Below are 20,590 nucleotides of genomic sequence, written 5' to 3'. Positions count from 1 at the left end.
AAACAAAAGAAAAGGAAAGGTTATTGTTACATCGATACATAACAAAATCTGAAAATCACACACAATCTCAAATCCGGTATAAAGTTCATGTGGTAATTTTTAAAAATCAACCAGGACGCAATACCATTACAAAAAGATTCAAAAAATTTAAAATTAAAGGCTACTCTACACAGTGGATACTAAAATTTTAATCTCAAAGCCATCAAACAAGAATTCTGGAAAACAAAGAAAATTACACAGATGCATAAGTGCAAGAACATATGCTGAAAGTTAATCAGAGAAGAAACACTTCCAATCGGAGGAATTATTATTGTGCCATTTCAGAAAGATGACAAGTGAAAAGTGAAAGAGCATCCTGTAAATGATACGAGCGGAGGTCTTCCGGCATGGGTGCCCTAAAAATGGTTTCAAAGCAATTCAGTTGATCCTCGCCTGGCAAACCCTCATCGCTATCAGAAAGAAGCAGACTGGAGATTTCTTCGGCCATTTTTGAAAACACCGCTCTGCAACATAAGTATCTAGTATATGAGAAGGGGCAGATTTAAGGTGATCCAATAAGGTAAGACCAAAGGAAAATTTAGGCCTTAGGAAACATGTATACTAGAATTTGAAAGTAAAACAAGACATCACTAGTATTATACTTGTTATCATACAAATATGAAAGTAAGAGAAGAAACAATCTTTGAGCTTAACAGACTAATATCTGCTTCTCTAGCAAAGAAAATGCACTGATAGCTACAAGCATGAGTCCAGGATGGAGAAACCAGTAAACAAAATAAAGGACAATGAAATTGCAGCAACTGGCTTGACAAGGATAGATCCCAATTCCCAAAGGATGTGTAGAACAACCACAAAACAAGAAGTTAGATGCTAATAGTGCAAGTCATAGTTAGAAATAAGAAACAACAGAAGAATCAAGAACAAGACAACACAACCAAGCCGTGGACCTAACCTACAAGTGTTTCATACTTTTTCTCTGAGGGATAAATATCAATACCTTCCTTCGACTGATAATTTGTTGCCCCAAACTGCCAGAGACTTGTTCAGGTGGCTAATTAAGACAGCACATGCATCATTCTTGTTATCAAGAGTATCCTGCCAAAAGACATATTGATTTGATTGTAATTAGAAACAATGTTTGCTGATCATCAGAATAGTATGTGACAAATCATTCTTTGGGTCACCTATACAGTTTCTCAAAGAAAGAAAGGCCATTGTCTTTGGTATCTATAAATTGGAATAACAAAAGGAACAAGAAGAAGAACAAAGAAAAAGAGAAACAAAGAAACCCAATTTTTTTATTTAATAATCATGCTTTAAATAGTTTATAAATCATAAGAAATCCATTCCATTCATCAAGGAGTGAACTAATCTGGCAACAGTGGCTCATATGAAACTTCACCAAACCTTGCATAATATCCTGTTCGTTGATATTATTAACAAAGAAGACTAAAAACTAGCATATGAGCATGTTGGGAAAGTGCAGCTAAAAATTGCAGGAAAGCCAACTAGCTCTTTGAACAATGTAAGTGTTCCTAAAAAAAAGCAAATGTGTTTCCGATTTGATGTGCAGAACTAAAGAATATCCATTTCAAGCTCAATGAGGATTACAACAAATTAATGAAAGAGCATAAGTTTTACAATCATAACGTACTTCCATAACCGGGCCAGTGATTTTTTTTTAAGGAAACCGGACCAGTGATTTAACCAGTCTACTTACTAGTCATTCAACTAGTGCAGCGAAAATTATCTATATCTCTTATGTTTCATTTGAAGTAATTAGATTTAGATCTTGAATATCAGAGCAAAGACAAATAATTAACCAAATAAACATCTAACACAAAGTTTACTATAACCAAATGCCATGTTCAAACTTCCTACAAAAAAAATGAAAATAAAAGCTTCAAGTAAAAACTGGTCAAACAGGTGTGACCATATTTGATGATTTGATCAGTCTGGTTCAACTGGGATGCCCAGTTTTCTTGACCAGTCTGGTCACCTAATCCTAGGTCAGTTCAATTTTTGTGAACAATGCATGCAGCCCTAAGACTATAGACATGGACATTACCAGTTCTGTCATGGTGCTATTGTCTTCCTGCATGGAACTCTTCAATATATAGAACGAAATATAAATTCCTGCCCCAAGGTCCCAAAATTCAATCTCCGACTTATAGTCCTCCATGGATGTAGCTAGCCTCCATATTTCTGTATGCTTTTCTGCATCAAATTAACTAAAATCACTATTTATGACAAAAGGAAGACTGGAAGAACAGTGTGTTAAGTGTTCAAACTAAAATCCTAAAGGAAACAATCCCATCGATAAAATCAATGCTCAGGAAAGTTGTTCATATAAACAATCAGGATGTTTGATCCAAAGGTGAAGGTGATTTATGAGTACACTAAATGCTCGTGAACTAGCAAATTTCCTAACCAAAATAAAAAGTAATAACTTATAATTCTCAGTCTCATGTGTTTCTTGAGAAACTCATCTGAATTCTTTTTACCAATCCCAACCACTAAGAAAAAAAAAATTGGGTATCAATGTACAGAATGGTTTAACTTTTCTCTAGTTCTACTGGAAAACCATGTTGATGGTGTTCTGAGAGTTAGAATATCATAGCAATTTCTCAAACACCCCTTTCATATAATTAAGGTTTGAGTTGAGATAGCTTCTGAAACATTTTTAGCACCTCAATTCGAACAATTGATATGGGCACGGCACCAAAACCGAAGAGACCTCAGTTGATCTGAAATTTTCTGTTACATTCTGATATGCTGATATCTTATAGTTATATAACATATAAAGCTAGAAATTCTAGAAAACACTTGCAGAGCTGCAATCTTCAGAATTTTTAACTTCTTGCATTTCTATTTCACCTAAACAAGTGGGATGACGAGAGTATCTCTCACAGGAAACATATAATTAAACACAACTTAAATGGATTCAATAAGATGAATACGCCACAAAACACTCTTACGTGACAAAAACAGAGAAGGTGCAACTGAAGTTAAGAAAATAGAGTGTGCTTTCTGCCAGATTCCACATTCGAGAAAGTGATGTAGAGCTTTCGGAAGATCCCCAGTGTAACTGTAAAATATTGCCTGCGCGAACAGAATAGAAGCAGTAAGAAAGAAAGAAACTATTTCTCACAATTAACTTCCCACAGCCTAAAGTAAATTTACAGAAACCATTATAACAAGGTCCATTGGAGATATACAGTCTCATAAGGTACAAGTACCAAAACATGTGAGAGAAAAATTCCAGAACAGGATCACTGAGAGATAAGGCAAAGACCAAACTTTAATGACCAATATGTGCAAAAATAACAGGTTTAAGAAGGACAAACTCACCAAAGCTTCATGCAACCACTCTAAAGGAATGCCTAGACTTTCAATGAATTCCCATTGTGAGTCATGAGTACTCCAAACTTCACAATATTGAAAGAGGATTTCCCTTATGACTGTAGCTTGAAGATAAGGATAATCTTCACGGTGAGGCATATGAAGTACCACATAGATGGCCCAATGGCATTGCCCAAGGCATAGCAACTGAGAAACAAATGCCATGTCAAGGACATGTAGATCGTTTGAACTGAAAGTGCCAATGGCCTCTAAAATTGCACGCTGATGCCAAATCATGTGATAGTCAAGTGGGTCATTTGTTGAGGCAGAAGCACTGAACATGGTTTTTAAAGCACCAAAATCATTTTCTTCTCGGGCATGAAGAAGCATAAGATAATAAGCAAGGTCAAAACGATTATTCAAAACCCAGTTGCTCACATCTTCTACAGGTCCTTCATCTATGTAAACTGGAACAGGGTATGGAGCATCTCCCTCATTTAGAAGCTTCTGGTAAGTATTAAAAACAACAGGTAATGAAATGTCGGGTGGAAGTTTATACCACATCAATAGTCCTAGGAACCTTTTCCAGTCAATTTTTACACCATGTAAGGCCCTATGAATGTTTCCAGCCAGTAATTCAAGAAGCCTCACCCTATCCTCCTCGATAAAACTAAAATCCAGTCCATTTTTCCTCCAAAGAACAAGCTGATGAGCAATATCAGCACGACTCGCTGTTGACCCACCAGCCTGGCTCAAAAGACAAGATAGTCTTACATCCCCTCTAGAAGCAGCAAGCTCTACAGCAGCATCCATCTGTCTACCAGAAAGAAGAAAAAATATGTGTTCTAGATCACTCAACTCATTTAGTGAACTGATATCTTCTTGTACACGATGGTGAACACTCTCTTGCAGCCAATAGCTGAACGCAGCTCGTCTAATAAGTGGAACTGCTTCCTGGTCGACGTCTGGATAACTTTCCTTCACATCTGGTATCATATCCACCTCCTCATCCGCCTCCTCTTCTGTGAGCTTCAATTGCCCACCCATTTTCCTTGAGGAAAAGAGAACTTTAATTAATTCCCAAACCAATACTTGGTGCATCAATAGAACACGAGTGGCAGATGATAAGCTCGGCACTTCTAGCTGCTTCTCTATGATGTCTATATAACTCCGACAAATATCTGGAAGAGTCAAGCGGTCACAAATAACCTTTTGAAGTTTGAGATTGAAGGCTCCCAGTTCAACTTTTTTTGTTTCACAACTCAATTCCTTGTGAATATTGAGGGGAGAGCTGAAACAAAACTCAGTAAGTTCCTCCTTCACTTTGTTGCTCTCGTCTCTTGTCACTTTGTCAAGTGCAACCTTTTCGATATTGATCACAGAGGATAATACAGCTTGGGAATTATCACTACCAACAGGCATACCAGAATGGACAAGTATACCATTTGGGCCCCAACCTACTCGAAAGGATCTTCCCATAAATAGTGCTGCATCAACAATATTACAAGAATGACTTCCAGTTACTGGTGTTTTCTTTGTAAGATCCAGCTCAAAGCCTTCAGATTTTCCCGTGGTTAGATGCAAACCTTTATTTTGTTGGGACATTAAAATAGCTCCAGGGGAGAGAGAGCTAAAACCCCCAGGGTTATACTCCTTTAAAGCTAATGGAGTCTTGCGAATGGAAGGGGTGTTTGAATTATGAACTGTCTTCCTGGATGAATGATGTAAAGGAGATCTTGAGGAATCTTTAGCAAAAGGTGGATTATCATATGGAAGCCTGCTAGTAAGACCCTCTACCTCATCTTCCTTGGTAGGAAACAACAACATCCTCAAATCTTTCATCCTGTCAGGATCAAGACCGAGATGAGCAGGAAGAGAATGTGAAAGGAGTGTCTGGTATTCTGAAGCATTGTCTTTATCATCTGATACCTCACTACCATTCATACCTTCAGCATCTTGATCTCCAGGGGACACATCATCCATTGGAACATCGTCTTCATCTTCCTCACCCAGGCCAAATCTACTAAAATGTTGTACCGAGAATTTCCATTCACGGTTAACTGGATTAAATGAAATGAATCGTGCCCCTTGACTTTCTGCCTTGCACTTCAATTTTTCTACAACTTTTTTTAACTCTGCCTCATTCAAATGACCTAATGGCTTTGTTTGAAGTAGTAGAGTTACTTCAGCTGGCTTGTTAAGGCCATGCCCGACCAACGGCTTGGAACTGTCATCTTCATATATAACAATCTCACATCTTCTGAACTTGACGATGGAATCCAAATCCAAGCATCTAACATCTGTTTCCCCAATAAACTTAACACATCCATAACCAACCCTTCCAATTACAAAATCTTCAACTCTGCTGCAATAACCAGGGTTTGAGAACTCACGTATAGCCAACTCACTTATGCATGGTTTTGTATAGTAATCAGAACAATGGAGTGTTGGTAAAGAATTTTCAGCATCATGCAATAACTGACAGGAAAGAGAAGTAGCTGCACCATTCAAAGAAACTCTTCTTCGTTTGTACTGAGACTCATGAATTGAAGTAGGCTTTAGCAGAGCTAGATTTACTTCCATATTTTAGCTCAAAAGAATTTCAGCAGAGCCTGCAATCCTTCATACTATGCTCCAAGCCACTGATTACAGCACAGGCTAGTCAAGTTAGCAAGATGAACACACGATCAACACTGCAAAGACACGTCTATAGATGGCACAAGCCGGTATTGAACAAAGAAGATCAATAGGCAGAAACAACTTGATATTCATTTCTCAAGGGGAACTTCGAACAATTTAAAAATCAGTCTATATTGATTCAAACTTTCGCAGAGGAGCAGCCATAAGAATCTTACAATCCAAGAATCATTCACCACAAAACAACATAAATAAATCAAGAGGGTAAAACAGCATCTTCAATCTCCAAACAGAAAGTAAGAAATCAGAGCACCCCGTGTTCGGAAAGCCCTAAAATTAGATCGCCCACGGTCGCATTCATGCTTTTATAAAATCGCAACACACATTGCCCGCCACAACAAAACCAAAAAAAATGCAAACTCAACACTAAAATACGGGAGTTGTATCTGAAAGTTGCAATGGAAGAGAGCCTACCGGTTTGAATTGGAGCTGTGATTAAGCAAGTGCAGAGAAAAAGTAGTGAGCAACGTTTACTGGGCGGGAGGGGAAATAGGAAAAGAGGGTTTTAGTTTTTGGGTTTTGACAGTAAAGGCGCTGTTTAGATCGTGAATTTTTCATGGAGATTGGAGAGACGCTTTCACCTTCAGTTTTCTTTTTCTTTTCCTTTTCCTTTTTATTTTTCCAAATATTTTGATCGTAAAATATTGCCTTAAAAAAAAGGGGTAATTCTATTCATAGCCTCATTTTTACTCTTCATAGCCCCTTTTTAAAAATTATAATAAAAATAATAATAGATATACTATTTTACCCCTAGTTTCTAAATTAAATTTATGATAAATCCTCAAAATTATGTAGCCATCGTATTCTAAAAAATATGAACTCTAAAATCCAAAAAAAAAGCATAAAACTCATTGAACTCTCTTTTTACAGTCTCAAAACAAAAAATTTATAAAAACCCGAAAATAAGAAAACAAAAATTCAAAATCACATAACCAGACATCCAAACAATAGATAGAGAGCATAATCGTACAGTTTCTTGATTTGTGCCTACAACACAATTTCAAAAGACGCCATCTTCACGAAGAAATCATGGAAGATATACTTCCAAAATTACCGGTGAAATTACCATTAATTTTTTTTTCCTGCAAAATCACCATTAAAATTGAGATGCACACATTTCGAAATTATGGGATTTTTAATTGGCAGAAAACACTTCATAAAAAAATGTTTGATTCAATTTACCTGAGCAACGTTCTATGTTGTCGATTTTTTGTGAACCAACGAATACCATTCCTTCGTCTCCTTTAGTTGATCCAATGAATACTAGATTGATGGGGTTGCTCTGCGATTTCAAGTGACAAAGAAGAATTAACTTGTGGAAGCCATCCGCTAGAAACTCCAAATCATAGTTGGAAATTTCTAGGGAATGGATCCCCTGCTGTGCACAGCATGGTGCTGTGCACAAAAATAAGGTAAATGGGTGATTTAGTATTTTTCTTTTTTGTATTTTTTTAAGTTATGTATTTATTTTCTTCTTGTTTTTTGTGCACAGCACCATGTTGTGCACAGCAGGGGATCCATTCCCAAATTTCTATTCACAGCTATGTTCGGAATACAGGGCTATATGATTTATTAGGGATGTAATTTGAAGGTTAGGGATAAAATGATTAGTTATAACTTATAAGTTGTATTTTATCTCCCAAAAAATATTATAAGATATGTTTATATAATAAGTATATACTAAAGATATAATGTATAAAATATGATTAGTATTATACTAAAGATGTCTAATTATATATATCTTGTACAAAAAGTTATGTTATATAACAAATTTCAAACTATAAAAAGTTATATTTAAGTATTTTAAAAGTTAATTGACTAATTAAGATGTATTTAGCTTATATAATAAATACTATTAAATTATAATTAGTAAATAGTAATATAAGACTATATAAGTTATCTTCTTTTAGAATTAATAAAATAATTATAAATATAAGTATATATAACTAATTAATATTATTATAATCATACTTCTAATTAATGATGACTTATAATTTTTAATTTATTTTTAATAAATAGATACTTTGTAAACTTACTGAAAATTATTTGTTTTAACTATTATAATTATCTTAATTATTCAGAAAATGAAATATATAAAATTAATAATTTAATGAACCTATTCGCGAACCTATTCGCGAATAGACTCACGAACCTATTCACGAACCTGTTCGCGAGCCTATTCGCGAATAGACTCACGAACCTATTCACGAACCTGTTCGCGAGCCTATTCGCGAATAGGCTCACGAATAGGTTCGAGCCGAACATATTCGCGAGCTCACGAACCGAATATGTACAGGCTCGAGTTCGGCTCGTTAAGAAAACGAACGAATTTCGAACGAGCTTTTTTTTAGCCGAGCTCCGAATAGTTCGCGAGCGGCTTGGTTCATTTACACCCCTACTTATAGGGTTAATTATGTGAAAAATCATGAACTTTGGTAGGATTTCCAAACATTTCATAATTTTTTTTTTGTTAAAAATTTCATGAATTTAATCGTCTGAACAATTTTTCCATGCTTTTTTGCTCCAGTGAAGCTCCGAGATGACATGGCGCCTACTATGACTGAAAATTGACACATGAAAAAAAAGAACAAAAAAAAAAACAAAAAGAAATGAAACACCCATCGTCTCCCCCGGCCCCTTTCCCCCACCCCCCAAACCCTAATTTCCCCTTCTTCCACCCACCGTCGCTGCCCCTACTATCATCGGAGGAGTAAAGCCAGTTGCCGCCCCCTCCGTTACCTTCCCCCACCACCACATTGCCGGTCGATTGGCAATTGTAATCCCAAAGTTCACACTTGGGCGAAATTGCTTTCAAAGAGCCTCGCCGTATCATCCTGTCTGACCTTGGCCGGTTTGGTCTCAACCAGCGCGGCCGCCACAATTCTCTCATAATCGCCACCGCCTCTAGCGACATACGCCACCAATGTCGCTTCTTCCCTCAAAATAGACTCGTTCATTTCGTGGTTTCTGCAATTTCTGTTGCTTAATTTGCCGAAGGGATTGGGGAGAAATTTCAATAAGGGCATGAAATGGGGGTAGTGGCCGTAGGGGGCGGCGGAGACGGCGAGGAGGTTGGGGCAACGGTGGACTTCGGCGAGTTTGTTGCGTTTGGACTCCGGCGAGTTTGCTTCATTTTGACTCCGGCAAAAATCTGCACTCCGGCGAGCTCGGACACCACTTGAGAAAGAGAGAGAGGGGTTTGGATTCAAAACGACGTCGTTTTACCCTCAACTAAACGACGTCGTTTTGATTCACCGCCGGTGACGTGATGTCACTTTTCAGGTCGCTTAAAAATGCCATGTCAGCACTCAATTTGAGGATTTTTGAAAATCATGGAAAAATTGTTCGGGCAATTAAATTCAGGGAATTTTTTATTACAAAAAATGAAGTTCATGGAAAGTTTGGAAATCCAACCAAAGTTCATGATTTTTCGCGTAATTATCCCTTACTTATACGTTATTAATCTATTATCACACTCATCTGTGCTATGCACGAAAATCATTAAAATTAGGTGATATTTTAATAAATAAATAGATATAAAATTACATATAAATTATGTAGAGAAAATTATTTATAGTCGCAAAAACATTAAACTATTTTTTTTTTGATAAGAAAAGTAAATATTATAGAACGAAAAGGCACCAGTAGTACCAAGAAGATTACAAACTCAGCGGGGATTCATCATTCGACAAAAACATTAAAGGGAAAAGGTGCAAATTGGCCCCCGAAGTAGTAGCCCCTATAGCATATAACCCCTCATACTCACTGTGTGTGCAACTAAATCCCTAAACTCCGAGAAAAGGGTGCAAATTCCCCCCTCTGACTAACGGCTGTTAACGACGTTAGGTCAGAGGGGGGAATTTGCACCCTTTTCTCGGAGTTCAGGGGTTTAGTTGCACACACAGTGACTAAAGGGGGTTTTACGCTATAGGGGCTATTACTTCAGGGGCTAATCTGCACATTTTCCCTTTTTTAATTAACTCTCATCTCTCTCACTCAGCCCTCTTTCTCTCTCGGCCACTGCACCGCCGCTAACGGTGGTTGAATCAACAAGTTGTAGGATCATCTTTTATCAGCAACACAAACGATTAATCCATCAAATCGACATTATATAGAAATAGCAAAAATAAGTAGGTTATGATCGTTACATTGTGAGAGGCGTCAAATTTGGCGATGGCGCCGACGCCTTGCCAAACATCACAAACTCGCGAAGCTTCGAGGCGGCAAGCTTGCTTCTGCGGCGTGATTTGGGGGCGACCTTCGCACTGTCTTTTGTTGAAGCAAAGCACAGAGGATGACCGCAAGTTTGAGAGAGCAGCCAGTGGTGATGGAGAGCGTGCGCGGCGCTCTTCGTTCGAGATTCGTGCGGTGGAGGCACGCCGGTGCTAAGGTTCAATCCTTCGTCCTCTTCAGAGGAGAATCGAGCAGGAGACAGCTCTCCGGCCGGGTGCGGCTGCACTGGAGCCATGGATTGGCTGCTTGCCGGCCTTTTAGCAACGGTGGCGGCGATTTCGCCGTATTTGAGAGAAAGAGGCGACTCCTCATCGAGAAAAGCTAGGGCTCGCGATCTATCACAGATTGAGATAGAGAGCATGTGGTGGGTGTCATTGGTGGTACGCGGCCGGTTTGCCGGATATCGCAGCGGCGATTTCAGACCGAAAGGGGGAATTAGGGCTCGCCCTTGACGTTGAGCGTGTGCAGCCGAGAAAGCTCCGGGGTTTAGGGCCCAGGAGAGAGGGAAAGGTGCGGCGCCCTCGGCCAGCCTCGCCGAAGCTTAAATCAGCGGCGGCGACGATCAGATTTTGGAGGAGGAGGGCTTCCTGTTTTTTTATGCGTGACTTTTTGAGAGAAAAGAGAGATGATAGATAATTTAAAAAAAAGAAAGGAAAATGTGCAGATTAGCCCTTGAAGTAGTAGCCCCTATAGCGTAAAACCCCCCTTAGTCACTGTGTGTGCAACTAAACCCCCGAACTCCGAGAAAAGGGTGCAAATTCCCCCCTCTGACCTAACGTCGTTAACAGCCGTTAGTCAGAGGGGGGAATTTGCACCATTTTCTTGGAGTTCAGGGGTTTAATTGCACACACAGTGAGTAAGAGGGGTTATACGCTATAGGGGCTACTACTTCGGGGGCCAATATGCACCTTTTCCCAACATTAAACTATTAGTATTTGTTTTTTTTTTTATAAATGTTTTCCTAATTATATCCGACAAAGTTTTCAAAATTTGATTTACAATTTTAAGTCTAATGACAGGATAACAATTCAGACAAAGTTCGAGTTATTATAATGCTTATAGAGGAACTTCTTTGATTATAGAAAAGGGCGAAAAACTGTAGAAGGGTTTGATGAGTACGTATCATATTCATTAAGAAAAATAAATAAGAAAATATGACAAATTCAAATTCAATTCCAATGAGAATGACATTAATTAATGATTTCAATAGATGCATTTTGATTACTGACGGTCAATAACTATATTGAAATTGTTGAATTATTTTAAAATAAGAGGGACGATATAATCGATAATGCAGTCGTGGGGAATGCAATTATTTTTTGTTGAATTTTACATTTAAAAAGGACTGTGAATTTGATTTTTATATACACGTTTTTTTTCTTTTTGAATTAACAAGATATCTATATAATATATAATCAAATAAGTCATTACTTGGCATGCAAGTGGGACTTCTGCATCACACAAATATAAAAAAATATCTATATTGTATATAAACGAGACCATTATACCATACAAAGATGGAAAAACTACATCATACGTAAATGCGATATTGAAAGGTCACCGAAATAACAATATAGTGTGTTGCACTTATTTGCACATTCCAACTAATCCAGTCTAGTCTCTACGAATCACCTGCAAATTTTAAATTACAAACGAAAAGATACAAATATTAGAAGTCTCTCGAGATACCGTAATTTGACTACAACTAAGGAATAATATAAACACAAAATCTTGAGTACACTTGGTTGTACCGTACAATCGGATTGACCCGTACTCAGAATAGTATTATTTATATGGGTTAGGTTAGGATATGGGTTCAAATAAGGGTGTGGGTCAAAGTTTAAGTGAAGATGTAACTCGATTGTACGGTACACCCGAGTGTACCCAAGATCACCTCTAATATAAATTCAAATATAATGATAATTGTATATAATATAACTCTCAATATATTGATCGTTGTATATCGATGTAACATATTACTTACGTGAGTGGACGTGGAAATGTATCTTATTTATGCATTTTTTTCGTTTTCGTTGTAATAGACGAACACTCTTTTTTCTGTTTTTCTACTGAAATTTCTTTGAAGATGGTTTAACGAGGTTCGACACTTATAAGAGTCATTTTGTTTCTAAGGGATTATAGTTTTTTTTTCTTTTTCTTATTTTAATAAAATCACATTTAATTAATCAATATAATCTTTTAGTTAGTATACTAAGGGGCATTTATTTTGCATGATTGATAAAATGGATGATTGAGTATTTTTATCCTCAATAGTAAGATTACTTTAATCTCACCTTTTTAATGGAATAAGAATCAAGCAAAACTAGCTTGGAGGATAAAAATAATCAAAGGCCTTGGGATATCCCAAAATTACAATCCATCAAAATAAACAAAGGATTAACCTTATTATTTTTATCAATTAAAGCTTATCCACTGAATTAAACGCCCCCTAATCGGATATGAAGAAAAAATTATGGAAGCCATATTTGATCACATATGATCCTCTGTTTTAAAAGATCAGCGCAAAAGGTTGGAGTGCCATATTCCATATGTTTTGAACAAAAATAAAGAATGATATCATGAACAAAAGAGACCCTCTTCAAATTGAGTAAATATGAAATAAGGGAACACATCTATTTATTTATCCTATCATTGTAATTTCCACGCACGCGCAATCATCGTTTTACCTTTTCTCTGTCGCGTACATATATGTGTTTTTTTAAGCTATATGCATTTGCATACTTCATTCATCCCATAAAAAAATAGGCGTGTTTATTATGAGTGATTAATTTGGATATATAAAAATATGAGAGCCTTGCACTGGTGTTTGAGACGGGCCAAGAATTGATGCCCAATTCGAACGCATCAAACATCCATAAGAGTGTCTAACACAAATTTTGATGCAGAAATACTAATTTTTCTCCTGGAATAGTATGTATATTTTATGTCATTTTGATTTATTCATAAAAATATGTACATTTTATTTTGAGGTGGTCTTGAGTTCAACCGAATGTACCATACAGTCAGATTTCATTCATATTTAAACCATGATCTGCACCCTTACTTCTTACTTATTGAAAAAATTATGTATAAAATCAAACAACCTTAAAAAATTAATGTATTTAAACACTAATAACTCATTTTTAAATAGATTGGAGTAACAAATAATTTCATTGTGGCCTTGTGGGTGGGGTATTCGGGTAGTGCATTAATTATTATACCACGAAAAATGAGCAAATCATTTTGCACGAGTCTTCTCACATATTTACTGATGATAACCATCAAATTGTAATAGAACAAAAAACTTATTACAGCTACATTTAAAAAAAAAACATAATTACTAGTCTTTCTTGAAGATAAACCGTACGTATAAATTTTAAACAAATTTATATATTTTAAAAACTGCTTGACCATAGACTCGAAAGTGAGAATTTTGATTTTAAAAAATAATAATTCTATCCATGGGCCAATACACATAGTAAAATTACATTTCATTCGCTAGCACGATCTTAATAAAAATAAATAAAAGAGATGTAACTATATATCGATTATCGAGTTTAAAATTAACTACAAGAATACATTATTACTTTTAAAGTGAATTGGCGAGTAATTGATTAACTTAACTTTTCTAATTGATTCCACTTCTATAGAACAATGTGTAAGGATTTTGATTAAAATTCTTAGTTTTGCAACTTGTCAAAATTAACCGCAATTGAGTACAAGAGAAAAATCAATATATTTTGGGAAGGGGTGAGCAAACCCAACCCGGATCCGCCGAATCCGCCAGGACCGACGGGTTCGGTCCAGACCGGACCGACCCACCATATATGTTCGGTCTGGGTTGGGTCCAATTTCTAGAACCAAATTTTTTCCGGGTTGAAATCCGGTCGAACCCGCCGAACTCGAAACTGACCCATACACTTATAAATTTAATATTTAATTTATATATTTAATATTTATAATAATATTAATAAAAACTTAATTAAATTACAATTTCTAACCGTGTAGGCCTTTAGTTTTACCCTACGTCTGGAGATTGAACACATTTCATTATTTTGAACATAAGTACAAATTAACATATTTAAATTTTTGTTTGATATGGCTAGATAGATTGTTAGTCTTTTTCTTAGAGTTGGGGTGAAAGGGGTAGTAATATGAATTCGAAATCTCTATTCTATACATATGGATTGTACACTGCAGTACAAAAGAATTGTGCAATCTAATCAGGAAAAAAAATAATTATGGCCTCGGCGGATCGGACCCGAATCGAACCGAACCTGTTACTCGGGTTTGGTCCGAGTCCGGGTCGGTCGGCACACATTTTTCTGTTCGGGTTGGTCTGTCCTTTCAAAATTTTCGGTCCAATAGGCCCGACGGGTTGATTCGAGTTCGACCCGCTGCACACCCCTAGAAAAGAAAAGAGAATGCACGTACATAATTTTATTTGAGAAAAGACAGAAATAATAATAATTATATCGTTCTTTTTGAAATATAATCATTATCGTTTTTCGATGACTACAACTTGTGAAATATATACAATCTAATTCTATCTACTCGGCTCCTTCAAAAATAATTTTACTCCTGCATAATTTTGGTCACTTCTATATATACAAAATAAGAAAATCAATTACCCGTGTGTGTATATATATAGGAAGTGTTGTAGATCCCACTCTTTATCATAAATTCTACTATTTTCAGGTTTAGTATTTTGTAAATCCTACTATTGTCATGTCAGTTTTAATATAAAAAGAAATTATGACAAAATTGCTACAACATTAAAATTCGTGTATTTTTTTTTTTTTTAAAGTTCATGTATAAAATCAAACTACCTCCAAAATTGATGTATTTAAACGCTAACTCATTTTTGAATAAGAACTGTGTGGACTTAATTTTTATTTTAGAATGAAAGTATATATGACTATGTCTGCTTCCCGTCGGCCCGCGTCGCCCGCGAGTCCGTTGACTGCAAACTGTGCCGAAATGTGCAACCATTCTTCCACTCTCTTGCAACAGCTGCAGCTTGCAGCCACCACCGCGCCGCCATTGCTCTCCGGTCTTCAAACAACCGCAACCTATAAAAGTTAAGTAAGTGCCTTTTTCGATTTGTTGAAACAGTCGCAACCTTTATTTTGTTTTCTTTTCATTTCGATTGCTATGATATGAATTATTTTTGTTGGTGGTATTTTGAATTTTGGATTATGTTTATTTGTTTAAATATTGATTATTGAATTATTGAAATTTAATTATAGGTGAAAAAAATTGCACAAGATTCTATCAGGTTGACTCGGTTGGGTCGAAAATCAAAATCCGTCTTATTTTATTTTCGACCTATTTGAAATACAAGTTTCAATTGGTCGATTAATTTTTTCTTGTGTTGGTCGATCATCTGATTTACTGAAATTCGATCGATCAATCGGCTGATTGATATCCAATAAATAAAAGAGGAAGAAATTGAGAAGGAATAAGGAGCAGAGTTGTATATAAGGTTTCCTTCCGTGGTTGATTATAATTTAGAGCTTTTTTACTTATCATAATATTTTAGCTGATGTTTTTGTATGTCTGGAGAAGCAGATTTAAGGGTGTTGAGCTCAAGATTGTTTGTGATTTTAGGTTGTTAGAGTGGCATATGTAATTATTTAGTGTTTAGATGATGAGAAGCATAATACTAGTGATGTCTTGTTGTAATTTCAAATTCTAGCATATACACGTCTCCGTGTTCTCAGAGATGGCAGAAGGTCTGCTTCTTTCTTTGCCACACACGAGGATCAACTGAGCTGCTTTGAAACGTGTATGATTATGTTATGTATCCACAACCTAACTTTCCATCATTCTTGTATTTAAAAGCATCACCTGTTGAAATTAGAGTTTGTGTTGACACTAGTTACTTTTCCCATCGTCTCTATTTCTCCATAAATAATTTGAAACCACTCAAATTTGACAGTGGCAAGATATTATTGAGATTTCTTCATACACAGTATGTGTTCTTAGTCCAATGACATCATCATTATACACCTAGGTACAGATCTCCAACAAAATTTATGTCTAAGCAAACAATGCGACTAACTCAACGTTCTAAGACCTTTAATCCAGTCTATTTCGACTCGAAAATCACCCAGTAAACATAACATCTCTATTAAAATTGAATTGTGACTAACTCAACGTTCTAAGAGCTTTAATCCAGTCAATTTCAACTCGAAAATTACCTGGACCAGAGATGGCGCCTGGGATTCCACCTTCTGCATTCAACGAGAGTGACATGCCCACGACACGAGCCGGGTTCATCTCGAGCTCTGCGTCTATCACGTTGCCTCGCCATGTTGGCAGATATCGAGCGAGGGGGATCTGCAGGATAGGAAACAAACATAGTTCGTGATTAAAAAGAGAGTTTAACTTTGCTTGTGTACCAGAACGAGAATTGTTTCTATTTCATGTTCTTCAATATTGAAAAGACAGATACCACTCTTTGAAATCTCTTCTATAAAATTTTACTACAGAATTAAGTTGTTAAATTTTTCCATTTCCAAATTAGGGTTAATCATGCTTTGTATCCTCAATTTTCAGCATTTTCATAAAAAATGTACCCAACTTTTGTTTTCTACTAAAAAAACACACCAACTTTCAGCATTTTCCAAAAACAGTCCTGCTATACAAAATCTGGCGATGGAATGATGAATCACCTCATCATATTCTTAGGTGGAACGACGTCATTTTACTGGGGTGGGGTGGAAAGAAAGATTGGCATATTTTGAAAAATGCTGAAAGTTGAGGACACAGCGTGATTAACCCTTCTAATTACTAGGAATGAATAATATTTGCCTGCACGGACTTTATTAATGTAAAATGATCCTCGTCTCTCAGATGTGCTGTGGAATGTGGGTGTGCATTTACGTCCAGTGTGCTGAGTTATCTGTTTGAGAGGCGCTCGTACTGCTTTTATGGCCACATTGTGTGTGTGTGAGAGAGAGAGAGAGAGCTTGCCTTGGCAATGTACCAGTTGTCCTTAGGCACATAAACAAATGCCTGCCACGAGTTATCTTCTTGTTGCCCGGGAGAATTCACCCAATTCTCCGTATAAATCTGCATCGCAGTCAGATTTATCCTCAATTAGCTTATTCCTAGTCATATAAGCATTCATTAAAACTGCATATGAACGAACTCAACTCACTTAAAGCATTAAAAAAAATCCTCTTTGATGTTTCCAAAGTTCATAACAGGGTCACATTACTCACAGTAGATATATAGCATCGCCCATCTCCTTTAAGTTTCAGAGCTAATGTGTCGTACCCATCCAGATCAATGAAGCCATCAAACTGCAAAACATGTGAAAAGTGATTCAAACTTGCACGCTACAACAATCATTGGTTGGAAACAAAGATAAAGATCTGTATTTCTCCGGCGTAGTTTACCATTACCTTCTTAGATCTCATTCCGCAGAATCCACTTCTAGTTATATTCCATTTAGTACCTTCAGCGACATCCAAAGAAAGGTTTCCAGAGAATACACCTGTGACGTTTAGGTAGTATTATCAGAAATACGAGATTTGGAAAGATAGTGCTCACCTAGTAATAACTTATAAATGCTGATGACATATAAGATATTTCATTGATGCATGAAACAGGAACTATCACCCGATTAAGGGAATTTGAATGCATAAAGATAATATCTCACCGATTTCCGTGAAAAATAAGTGAAAATTTCAGATGAGCCAATTCGTATGAGAAAAGGGTTCTTTTACTAACCAGTACCACTTGATCCATTGGTAGACTCTTGTATTTGCAGCGACGCTGATGACAAACCTGAAAATGTAATTTTCGCCGTTTTAATAGTTTCACTTGGACCTTACATATTAAGATCCGGCAAACAAAGATTTTTACGAGTATCAATACCAACAAAACTATCAGTTTTAACTGAATTTTATCGAAAGTTCCAATACTGATACCATTATATTCGGAATCTGCATACAAATGCCATCGCTTCAGCTCCTCTTTCGTGTCAAACTTAAAAATATACCGTTCGCTTGGAGGAAGCAAGTCTTCAGGCTTCCACAAAAGAGCTACAAGCCAAAAGAAAACAACAAACACAACACAATCCGATTCAACTCACTTCTTCGTATACTAACATACAACACGAGCAGCATTCTACCTAAACATGCAAATAACTTTGATTATACATTTTCTATCCTATCTGTCCTTATAACCCCATCATCAACGAGCCGTATTTTTATGTAATTAGTCCGAATGCTTATTAATTAGTCTGTCTTAACTCTATTTGTATATTCTTGAACCAGCTGTTTTCAGAACAGAAAAGTGTTCTTGTGCAAGGAAGGACAAACAGATTGAGGTTGGTTTTCTTTTCATTTAGAGAATATTCGTTTAGCTCAGACTTTGCTGCTAAACAAAACCTTCCCTTGAAATTGATGTTGAAATCTGTAAAATGCAACGTTTCTGTGTAATTTTGTTTCAAGTTATATATCTTGATTTTCCTGGCTGTTTGAAGATGTTTTGTTTGTTCACTTTTTATTCCATATATATGTTCCCTTTTTACTTCTTTTTTCCCTTTTTGTTTTCGAAATTCTTAACGAGCATCATACTTTTCTATACCATAACTCTAAAAAATAAAAATAAAAACTAATCCAAATTTGATACTTACAACTGCAGAATTCACATGAGATTATTGTTAGAGCTAAGCAAACAAATTCATACAAACAACTCTACAATGCGAATAATTTGGCAAAAAAAGGGAACAGAACCCCCAATATCAAACACTTCAGCTGATGAAGCAAACAAAAATAAAAACTACAAGGCAATTGGAAATTTTACCTCTTTTAGTTGCATTAACCGAAGCTTGCCATAATCCACGAAACCTCGACATCTACTCAATTGTTTTACGCGAATCGCTAAAATAGAAAAACAATTTATTTTACGCTTAACATGTATCGGCGTGATTTAAGCTGCGAAAACTGAGGGGAAAGGAAATTACCTGTAATCGAATTCGAAGCCAACAAGAAATTTTGATGATTTCTACACGGATTTCAAGTGCAGTACTAGCTGAACTGAGGAATTGAAGAGGTGGGAGGGATCGATGAAACGACGCCGGGCGCAGATGATAACCGAACACGATTTTCGGGCAAATAGTTGGAAAATTTTAAGATCAGCCATAAGAATCTTACAATCCAAGAATCATTCACCACACAACAACATAAATAAATCAAGAGGGTAAAATAGCATCTTCAATCTCCAAACAGAAAGTAAGAAATCAGAGCACCCCGTGTTCGGAAAGCCCTAAAATTAGATCGCCCACGGTCGCATTCATGCTTTTATAAAATCGCAACACACATTGCCCGCCACAACAAAACCAAAAAAAATGCAAACTCAACACTAAAATACGGGAGTTGTATCTGAAAGTTGCAATGGAAGAGAGCCTACCGGTTTGAATTGGAGCTGTGATTAAGCAAGCGCAGAGAGAAAGTAGTGAGCAACGTTTACTGGGCGGGAGGGGGAATTGGAAAAGAGGGTTTTAGTTTTTGGGTTTTGACAGTAAAGGCGCTGTTTTGATCGTGAATTTTTCATGGAGAGACGCTTTCACCCCTGAATGGAATTCATATCTCCTTCGTCTGGTCGAGAAGGGAGAAAGCCCGGAGAACCAGGCTTGCTTAGCTTACAAAGCTAGCTTACTAAGGCGAAGGAATTTGTCGTTGATTGCACGAGTTAGCCAGCAAACCCCCCTGACGTCTCACCACCCCGGAGCATATACATCCACACCATCGATGAAGACTCAAACCTTGCCCCGAAACCAACCACTCGGATGCTGCAACTTTTCTTTTTCTTTTCCTTTTCCTTTTTATTTTTCCAAATATTTTGATCGTAAAATATTGGGCCGACTAAGATTATGGGCTCTGGGCCTTTTAGAATTAAGGGAAAAGTGCAACTTCTAAACGAATCGAATCGAGTTGAATATCATAATTTTGTATTTGTATTTAAATACTAACCGAATCGAATCGAATCGAATATTTATCGAATACGAATATCAAAATTCGAATATCGAATCGAATACGAATTATTTGATTAGTTTACAATCGCAATGATAAAGCGCGACTTGTGATGGAAGAATGACTTCAATTTTTAAAATTTTTGTCATGTCAGTTTTAATTTTAAAAAAAAATTATGATAAAATTGCTACAACATTAAAATTTATGTATTTTTTTTATTTCTTTTAAAGTTCATGTATAAAATCAAACTATCACCAAAATTGATGTATTTAAACGCTAACCAATTTTTGAATAAGAACTCTGTGGACTTAATTCTTATTTTGGAATGA

The 20,590-nt window shown here is 36.4% G+C and overlaps 2 protein-coding genes and 1 long non-coding RNA gene across 8 annotated transcripts; 1 reads left to right on the top strand and 2 right to left on the bottom strand.

The window, feature by feature from the left end:
• Positions 1–72: 72 nt before the first annotated feature.
• LOC131007607 (nuclear pore complex protein NUP96) lies at positions 73–19,171 on the bottom strand. 4 transcript variants are annotated; one of them, XM_057934517.1, is made up of 6 exons: positions 19,093–19,171; positions 3,352–6,035; positions 2,979–3,102; positions 2,069–2,217; positions 998–1,095; positions 73–503 (listed from the first exon to the last, which is right to left on the bottom strand). In XM_057934517.1, exons 2-6 carry the CDS (start codon positions 5,923–5,925, stop codon positions 308–310), a joined length of 3,141 nt encoding a protein of 1,046 aa, XP_057790500.1. In that variant the 5' UTR covers positions 5,926–6,035; positions 19,093–19,171; the 3' UTR covers positions 73–307. The 4 variants fall into 4 exon arrangements, with proteins under 4 accessions (XP_057790500.1, XP_057790498.1, XP_057790501.1 ...); XM_057934515.1 differs by having other exon boundaries at positions 3,352–5,984; XM_057934518.1 differs by having other exon boundaries at positions 3,352–6,049; positions 19,093–19,154.
• LOC131007609 (probable complex I intermediate-associated protein 30) lies at positions 14,984–20,115 on the bottom strand. Of its 3 annotated transcripts, none has more exons than XM_057934520.1 (9): positions 19,253–20,115; positions 19,093–19,169; positions 18,213–18,326; positions 18,013–18,069; positions 17,685–17,776; positions 17,502–17,582; positions 17,251–17,349; positions 16,476–16,614; positions 14,984–15,344 (listed from the first exon to the last, which is right to left on the bottom strand). In XM_057934520.1, exons 2-9 carry the CDS (start codon positions 19,142–19,144, stop codon positions 15,040–15,042), a joined length of 939 nt encoding a protein of 312 aa, XP_057790503.1. In that variant the 5' UTR covers positions 19,145–19,169; positions 19,253–20,115; the 3' UTR covers positions 14,984–15,039. The 3 variants fall into 3 exon arrangements, with proteins under 3 accessions (XP_057790503.1, XP_057790504.1, XP_057790505.1); XM_057934521.1 differs by having other exon boundaries at positions 15,041–15,327; positions 19,253–20,112; XM_057934522.1 differs by lacking the exons at positions 14,984–15,344; positions 16,476–16,614 and having other exon boundaries at positions 17,438–17,582.
• LOC131007611 (uncharacterized) lies at positions 15,224–16,167 on the top strand. The gene is made up of 2 exons (XR_009096178.1): positions 15,224–15,357; positions 15,522–16,167. It is a non-coding gene; the product is annotated as an uncharacterized LOC131007611 (long non-coding RNA).
• Positions 20,116–20,590: the final 475 nt, after the last annotated feature.

The sequence above is a fragment of the Salvia miltiorrhiza genome, chromosome 2, assembly GCF_028751815.1.
Source record: "Salvia miltiorrhiza cultivar Shanhuang (shh) chromosome 2, IMPLAD_Smil_shh, whole genome shotgun sequence".
Lineage (NCBI taxonomy): Eukaryota > Viridiplantae > Streptophyta > Magnoliopsida > Lamiales > Lamiaceae > Salvia > Salvia miltiorrhiza.
This window is presented reverse-complemented; position numbering and strand designations above follow the sequence as displayed.